At 33.1% G+C, this 9,415-nt stretch overlaps 1 protein-coding gene across 1 annotated transcript; it reads left to right on the plus strand.

Moving 5' to 3' along the window:
* Positions 1 to 1,668: 1,668 nt before the first annotated feature.
* On the plus strand, positions 1,669 to 7,299 carry LOC141613699 (uncharacterized). The gene is made up of 5 exons (XM_074432443.1): positions 1,669 to 2,896; positions 2,972 to 3,393; positions 3,724 to 3,865; positions 4,157 to 5,535; positions 6,772 to 7,299. The coding sequence occupies exons 1-5, from the start codon at positions 1,669 to 1,671 to the stop codon at positions 7,297 to 7,299; spliced, it is 3,699 nt and encodes a 1,232-aa protein (XP_074288544.1).
* Positions 7,300 to 9,415: the final 2,116 nt, after the last annotated feature.

Here is a 9,415-nt window from a genome sequence, read left to right on the forward strand (position 1 = left end):
TCGGGCCGCTCGGATCGTGGCACAGGGTTCTTCTCTTGTTTGGCTCCTTAACAATCCGCGGGGATCGTGTTGGGGATGCACGGATCTTTTCATCATTTCCCATTTCACTTTATTTATTTGCTTAGGCCTCTAGTGTCGGTCTCCTCTTTGATGCTTGGTCATTAGATGTTATCCATTTAGCTCCATTTCACTCCATAAATGCAAGGTTAGCAATCCTCTCCTACCAAGGATACAAAATCTCAAAGAATATGCAAAATGGGAAACTAAAGATAAGAAATGACCCTAATATATGCTAGAAAGCATGGGAACGAGGTTAATTTGGGGACTAAATGTGCTCAGATATGAGTCACATCAATATTACCAGTGGCACGTGCATCGCACGGGCATTAAATCTAGTCTATATTATTAAAGGAAGCTTTTTTTGTGCAATTATAGAGAGTCCAACTTTTACGAAACACTTTCAAATAAATAAATAATATAATTTTTTATAGTTTAGATTCTAGCACATGATAAAATTTATTAACAATCATACGGTTAATGTTATATTTAGGCTAAAATTCTTATTAGACACGTCTAATTAATTGGCATTATGAGTGTTGTGATGATTTGGTTTTGCTTCGTTGCTATGTACACGAATATTGAATTTAGTACATTCTTTAAAGTAAATGAATATGTTAAATACTATCGAGTCTCCAACTCTTTCAGATGTCTAATGCTTAACAGCTCCCTCATATAAGGTAATAATTGGAAAAGACTAGATTAGGAGTCTTATATTCCGTAGCTTACGAAGTATATAAATAGGAGTACACCTCCCCCCTACTATCTACATCTTTATTAGAGTCACCGTGTTTAGTGAAGTTTTTTTTACATCTTAATTTTTAGTTATTTAAAATTTTATTAGATTGTCACTAATACTGATTTATTTACGTGATTTTTCGTGTAATATAACCAACTGATCTATTTTTATCCGTCACTATTATTTGTACTTTATACTTTATTATTGTTACTTACTAATTCCATGACTTTTTATGTTCAGGTGTTATTGGCAAAGTAAATACAATATCAGTATTGAACCAAGTTGGTATATGAAGTATGAGCATATAATGATGGAGATGAAATAAACACTTTTTTTTATAGATTTTTATTGGATATATAGTTAGTTGAATAATTTGATAGTTAGTTAGAATTAGTTATGAACTAACTAGTCTGTTCTATTATGACTAACTATGGTTAGCTGAAACTATGGTTAAGAATCTGTAATAAGTTGGTACAAACCACTATATATACATGTAACAGATGTATAAAAGGATTATTCTGATTAATACAAAAATATATCTTTGAATACAAATTAATTCAACCTCTACAGTTCTAATACAACTATCTTTTAAAACCTAATATACTTCAAGTTAATCTTCATCCTCTTCCTAGCCTATCTTCATATATTCTTCTACATTCTTCAAGGAGTTTCATGTCTGCAACATATCAGTAATCATAAGATTCAATATGGTATCAATATTCTGCACAGTTTCACGAATCTGGATTATTTATCTGTTTCTTGATTACTCTTCTCATCAACAAATAGAGGTATACACGCTTCCGCACTCATTGTTTATTTATTTTACATAGTTGATTGTCATATATTGTTGTGGTTTTATCCTTTTTGTCATCATGCCTGAGGTTATTTCATCTGATTCTGCATCTACACTTGATTATTATGATGATTCTTTGTTTCTATCAACATCTGATCAACCTACTGCTATACTAGCTTCCTTTTTATTTGATGGACATGATTTCTTGGGATGGAAACGAGAAGTTTTAATGTCATTAGCAGCTAAAAATAAGGATGGTCTTTTAGATGGTTCTTGTGCTATGCCTCCTGTCACAGATAAACGTCACAAACAATGGAAGAGATGTGACTTTATGGTGATGAGGTGGATTTCTAACTCTTTGGATAAGGGGTTAAGGGAAAATTTTAAGTATGTCACATCATCTCAGGCATTATGGTCTGATTTACTAGAGCGTTTTGGGCAGTCTAATGATTTAGAAGTTTATCAATTCATCAAAGATTTGGGGGATGTATCTCAGGACAATCTTTCTCTCATTGAGTATTATGGCAAGATGAAGAATTTGTGGGAGACCATTGACTGTTTAGACCCCCTACCTGCCTGTTCTTGTGGGAAGGTTAATCTTTGTACTGGTTCCTTGTTAAAAAAAATGGTGGAAAGGGAAAACAATGCTAAGGTTATCCAGTTTCTAATGAATCTAAATAGTGGGTATGATGGCATAAGATCTCAAATTTTATCAATAGAGCCATTACCTACTATGAATAAAGTCTTGAGTTTAATAGAAAAGATTGAGCGCCAGAGACAAATCATTGATATTGTTGCTATTCTAACTGAGGCCAATGTATATGCTAGCTTCAAACATCCTAATTCTAAGAAGTTATCTTTTCAGTCTGCTAAAACTCCTAGTAGCAGTTCACTTCCTATGAAGCACCCTGATCACTGTAACAAAAATGGTCATACAAGGGAGACTTGTTTTGGTTTGACTAAATGTCCTCATTGTCAAAAAACTGGACACAACCCAGCAAACTGCTTTGTAATCAGAGGTTTTCCTGGTGACAAGAATAAGGGAAAGGAGAAAGTTTCTTATCCAAGATCTACACAGCCAACCAGGTGGGCAAATGCTGCTGATATTATGTTTGCTGATTCTCCTCTTGATGACAGCTTAATCCAATATGAATCTCATGATGGTTTCAATGTTACTAATGCTGCTACTTCTGTCAATACTGGTCTCAATTCTGATATGCTGGATGGTTTTATTTTTTCTGTTGTTGACGAGGTTCTTAAGCGAATTTCTGATCAAGAATCCAAGCTATCATCTGCTAACTTTGCAGGTATGATCACTTTTCATTCTTGTGTGTTTAATATTAATAAAGGTAAATGTTTAAGTGATTGGATAATTGATACAGGTGCATCTGACCACATGACTTATGATGTTCGACTTTTAACAAATATTCATACTTTTAAGCTGCCTCTTAAAGTCGGATTACCTGATGGTAGTATTAAGCTTGTTCACCAAATGGGTACTGTTGTTCTAAATGACAAGATCAAATTACTAAATGTGGTTTTTATACCAGATTTTAAACAAAACCTGTTGTCTGTCAATAAGCTATTGGATAACAATAATCTGTCTGTTGTTTTCACTTCTCATGAATGTGTATTTCATGACCTTTCCAGTAAACCGGTTGTTTCTAAGGGAAGGAGGATGAGTGATCTTTACAGGTTTTACAAACACAATTTGGATAAACAGTCTGTGTACTTAGTTAATCTTCTTAAGAAAGTAGTTTCTAGAAAGATTCAGGAAGTTATCTGTAATAAGAACATCAGTACTGTAACTAAATCTCAAGTTTTTTCTTTTGTAAAATTTGACTCAGTTGCACTTTTATATTCAAGACTAGGACATATGTCCATTAATAAGCTGAAGTATGTACCAGGTTATACTCCTATAATAAAGAGAAATGAGTTTCATTGTGATTCTTGCATCTTAACCAAACATCACAAGCTTCCTTTTCCTGTTAGTAACAGTAGAGCTTCTCAATGTTTTGATCTTTTACATTTAAATGTTTGGGGACCCTATAGGTGACCTACTTTATCTGGTGCTAAGTATTTTCTTACTATATTAGATGATTTTTCTAGAAATACATGCACCATTCTTTTTCAGAACAAAGACCAAGTTTATAGTTTGATTAGAGATATATTTTCATATGTTGAAACTCAGTTCCATGCCTCAATTAAGCTTATTAGATCAGACAATGGCACAGAATTCTTGCAAGAACATTGTGGTACTCTCTTTAAAAGTAAAGGTATTTTGCATCAAACTAGTATTGTGGGCACACCCCAACAGAATGGATAGGTAGAAAAGAAGCATAGGCATCTTTTAGAGACTGCAAGGGCTCTCAGATTTCATACAAACATACCAATCAAGTTTTGGGGTGACTTTTTGTTAAGTGCTACATATTTAATAAATCTAATGCCTACACCAGTGATTGACAATAAGACTCTATATGATTTGCTTTTTAATTCAGCACCTACTTAAGATAAATTAAGGGTCTTTAGTTGTCTTTGTTATGCATCTATGCCACCTACATTCTCAGATAAATTTGGTAGTAGGGCAAGAGAATGTATTTTTGTTGGATATCCACATAGTCAGAAAGGTTACAGGTTATATGATTTGAATTTGCATAAGATATTTGTTAGTAGAGATGTATTGTTTAAAGAGCAGATATTTTCTTTTAAAAAGGACAAGCCATATGAAGAATTACAGATCACTACAAGTAGTCTGGTAAATCCAGCAGATTCTACTGTTATTATGCCAAAGATAGTCAAGGACACTATAAATTCAAGCAATACAGAGAATGTTCAGCATTCTGAACATATGTCTGATTCTCAAGAATCCACTGCTCCACTTGAGAGCACTGGTGTTTTCTCTCAAAATATTCAACCTGATCCCACTATTATCAGAAGATCTACCAGGCCTACGCAGATGACTACCTGGTTACAAGGTTTTCAATCTCAGCTTCCTGGACAAAACCCCTCTACAAGTTCAGTACAGTCTAGAGCTTTCCAGGTAGAAGTTTTAAAGAGTTTAGAGGGTTTTGCTCCTGAGTATGTAGGATCCCTTTCCAATGCCATACTTGAACATGAGTCTTATATCGATAAGAAAGCTCAGAAATATCCTAGGTGGATAGAAGCAATGCAAAAGAAGGTTCAAGCATTGGAAATTAACAAGACTTGGGAGATTGTTCCTTTGCCCCCAGGGCACAAGGCTATTGGTTCCAAGTGGGTTTACAAGATTAAGTATAACAGTGATGGCTCTGTGGAAAGATTTAAAGCACGATTAGTGGCCAAAGGATTCAATCAAGTAAATGATAAAGACTATAAGCACACATTTTCCCCTGTTGCTATGTTCACAACAGTTAGAGCTTTACTAGCTGTTGCAGCTGCAAAAGATTGGCCTTTATATCAGTTGGATATCAATAATGCATTCTTGCATGGTTTTTTGGATGAGGAAGTTTATATGAAAGCACCTGAAGGGTATATAGTTCAGGAAGGTCAAGTATGCAAGCTAAAACGATCCTTATATGGTTTGAAGCGGGCATCAAGACAATGGATTAAGGAATTAACAAAGTTGCTTCAGACTCAAGGTTATTTACAATCAAGGATTGATTATTCCCTATTTACTAAAAATAATATAGCAGATCAGTCTTTTACAGTGGCATTAGTCTATGTGGATGATGTCTTGTTGACTGGCACTTCAAGTTTAGAGATTAAGCAAATTAAACAAGCTTTACACTCTGCATTCTCTAATAAGGATTTAGGCCAAATGAGATATTTCCTTGGTTTAGAAATCTCAAGGAATCAATCAGGTCTAATGATCAATCAGAGGAAATACATTATGGATATCCTGACTGATTTACAAATGGAAAATTGTCTGTCAGTCAAGTTTCCAATGCAACAAGTGTTAGAAATATCGGTATATTTCATCAAGAAAAATTCGGATTGTAACGAAATTATGAAATATGAAATTACGAGTCATAAACGAAAAGTATAAACAAAAGAATAGAGATTAGAATTAACCTCCGGTCCTAGCAATTTGGCCTAAGAACAAATATCGAGATCGATATTCTCCTAATCGTTGCACCCAAGATGCTCCGAGAAATGCCTTTTTCTTGCTAGAAAGAGAACCCTAATTCCTAATTATTTTTAGGGTTTGGTGATGAGAGTATGGAGTAAAAAACAATAGAGAAAATGATCCTCCCCCCTCTCCTATATAACCGTCCAAAAGGAGAAAAAGAGGGGAAGATTTTTTCTTATTTGTTTTTCTTTATTTCGTGTAACAACCAAACAAAATAAGGAGAAAATCTTCTTATTTTAGGTTGTTATCATATTGTATAAAATGTGTATTATTATCAATTGTCATTTATGTCGTCACGTATTAATAAGTCCACACACAACAGTTTGTAGTCGATTTATTAATACTGGTCTGTCATCATTTATTATGACAATTTCGTATAATATATACATTAACTATAAATATCGCATATTTATAATTTGCTAATTAAATATAACCGTTTATGTTTAATTACGAATTAACATCTTAATTCGTTTAAGCTAACGTTATATACATTAATTAAATATAACAGTTTATATTCAATTTACGAATTAACAATTAATTCGTCTCAGCTGATATTATTCAATTGTATTAAATAATCGACTCATCATCACATTGACTAACCTTTTAGTCAAATACATGGACTAACCTTTTAGTCATATAAGGCATCAATGTGATAATATTTTCATATAATCACATCTCTCAAACACATCCTTTAGGTGTGACTTTTAGGGACCAGTTGATCACCGCCATAAGTATGATAATAACGTCAAACTTCTAGCAAGCCAACCGTTATTAGTAAACGTTAATCAACTGATAAAATACTAAGTATACCCTGTGAACCTATAAGAGATTTATACACGTTATCACACTAACTGTGGAGGACACTAGCTCCAACAACAAGGATTGAAGCTTTCTGTGGATCAAGGTGAAGTTTTAGAAAATCCAGAACAATACAGAAGATTAATTGGCAGATTACTTTATTTGAATATGTCAAGGCTAGAAATTTCATACAGTGTGCAACATCTTAGTAAGTTTGTCAGCAATCCCAGCTTGCCTCACATGTAAGCTGCCTTACATGTTGTCAAATACCTAAAGAGCACTATCAATGCAGGATTGTTTTACACTGCACAGTCTAATCTGCAGATGGTGGCCTTTAGTGATGTTGACTGGGGTCAGTGTGCTTATTCCTGCAAGTCCCTAAGTGGCTACTGTGTACTCCTAGGATCATCTTTAGTTTCTTGGAAGACTAAGAAACAAGCAACTGTCAGGAAAAGTTCTGCTGAGTCAGAATATCGAAGCCTCTCATATACAACCTCAAAGTTGGTATGGTTAGCAACACTGATGAAGGATTTGGGGATCAAGATTCAGCTACCTATTGATCTGTACTGTGATAATAAGGCTGTTATTCACAACTCAACAAATCCAGTTTTCCATGAGCGAAGTAAACATTTTAGTATTGACTGCCACTTTGTTAGGGACAAACAAGACCAAGGTTTTCTGCTTACTAAACACATCAGGACTAATCATCAGCTGGCGGATTTGATGACTAAAGCTCTTGGGGCTGCTCAACATCAGCTTCTTGCTTCTAAGCTTGGATTGGTTTTCCATGACCCTCCAGCCTAAGGGGGGAATATTTGATATATAGTTAGTTGAATAGTTTGATAGTTAGTTAGAATTAGTTATCAAGTAACTAATCTCTTCTGTTATGACTAACTATGGTTAGCTGAAACTATGGTTAAGAATCTATTATAAATTGGTACAAACCACTATATATACATGTAACAGATGTACAAAACGATTATTCTGATTAATACAGAAATATATCTTTGAATACAAATTAATTCAATCTCTACAGTTCTAATACAACTATCTTTTAAAAACTAATATACTTCAAGTTAATCTTCATTCTCTTCCTAGCCTATCTTCATATCTTCTTCTACATTCTTCAAGGAGCTTCATGTCTGCAACATATCAGTAATAATAAGATTCAATAATTTTAATGTGCATAGAAGGTAATTTCTCATAATTTGTTCTACTGACAATAATTCTATTTATTCTTCCTTGCGTTGAACATGCATGTATATTAAATTTTGTTACTATTACACCATATTGACTATATAGACATATTGTACAATTGTAGCAATTGCTACTTCGTATTTTATTTTAAACAAACTACAAATATGGTAGCTAAGTAGTCAGTCATGCCATATATGGAGTATATATTCAAATATGTTTTATTGTTTATTCCCGTATGTGTTATTTTTTCATCTGTTTATAAGCGATTTAAAATTAAATACCGACTATGATCTACTGCTCATAGATATTGTATTTTATCTCTTAGATTCAAGCTTAACTTATAATTTTATAAGAAACTTAAATATATCATTCGTGTAACTCAGACGAGTTTGTTATATTTGAGGATTGTGATGATCCCTACTACCGTTGAATACTTTTTTGATAGTTCTAACTTTGAAGAATTTTTTGTTATGCTAATTCCTAAACTGCATTATATATGAGTGTTGTGATGACTGTGTGATTATTTGTTTTTTTCCCTCCTGCTGCAACTCTTACGTATAATAAAATTACATGGTATATTTTTGTAAGGTAAGATATCCATATATATATGGAAAATGATTTGGCGACACCGGGTGTTACTCAAAGTGAGTGACACCCGGGGTATTATTATAATTTACTCATGTATTTTGTGTTCCCTCCATCAACATTAAAATTTTAAACTTATTGGTGGTAAAGGGTGGTTTAGGAAACTAACACTAGTTAATTAATTTAAGATAATAACGAAAAATAAAATAAAAATTTAATAACCGATTATGCGTTATTTGCGGAACATGGAATACTCCAGTGCAGGACCTAGGTGGGGGCCTGCGGGGAACGTGCCCCTGTGATCATTTTAGAAATAAATATCTAATATAATCTTACATAAGCAACATTGTGTTCTGGTTCAGTTGGTAAATGTCTCTCCTTGTTGAATGAGTGGTCTGCGGCTCGAATCTAGTTAGCAGCAATTTTATTTTTATCAAGCATTTATTTGCATTTTTAGACAAGTTCATTTATTTACTTCTTATTTTAGAAATATTATTTGTCAATAATTAAAAATTTTACTTCTTATAAAAGTTTTTAACTGAAAAATAATCATTAAAAAAAAAATTTGTGCCCCCATGGTATACAAATCCTAGGTCCGCCACTGGGAATACATGTTCATTATCACATGCATAATTAATGATCTTTTCTGGTCTTTGGCAAGACCATAATTTAACTTAAACTTAGCATTAGATGATTCAATTAAGAGCATATAAAACACATTGTCATTGTGGTACAAGCTTATTTTAGGTAGTGACTAGTGAGTAGGGAGTAGTTGGAAGTTCGAGACTTGTTAACTTATTGTTTTGACCTTTAAAAAAAAATTATTTTTGTTAAATTTTGGATATTAATATGGGTTTACGTATTTAAGTACCGAAAACCGATATTTATATTAGAGTGACTTATTGTTTTATAGAAGGAGTCCAAAAAACAAAAGATTTAAAGCACACTTTATCTTATAAACTTTTTGTGTGGTAATTTGTTTACGTATTACTCCCTCCGTCTCGATAATTTGTATACCTTTGTAAGGGGCCAATTATTAGATAACAAGTGGACGAAATTGTCCATGTATCTTCAAATTGTTCATTAAAAACATTCCCAAAATAGAAAGTAAAACAATTCATTAGGACACCCAAAAACG

This window comes from Silene latifolia, chromosome 11, assembly GCF_048544455.1.
Source record: "Silene latifolia isolate original U9 population chromosome 11, ASM4854445v1, whole genome shotgun sequence".
Lineage (NCBI taxonomy): Eukaryota > Viridiplantae > Streptophyta > Magnoliopsida > Caryophyllales > Caryophyllaceae > Silene > Silene latifolia.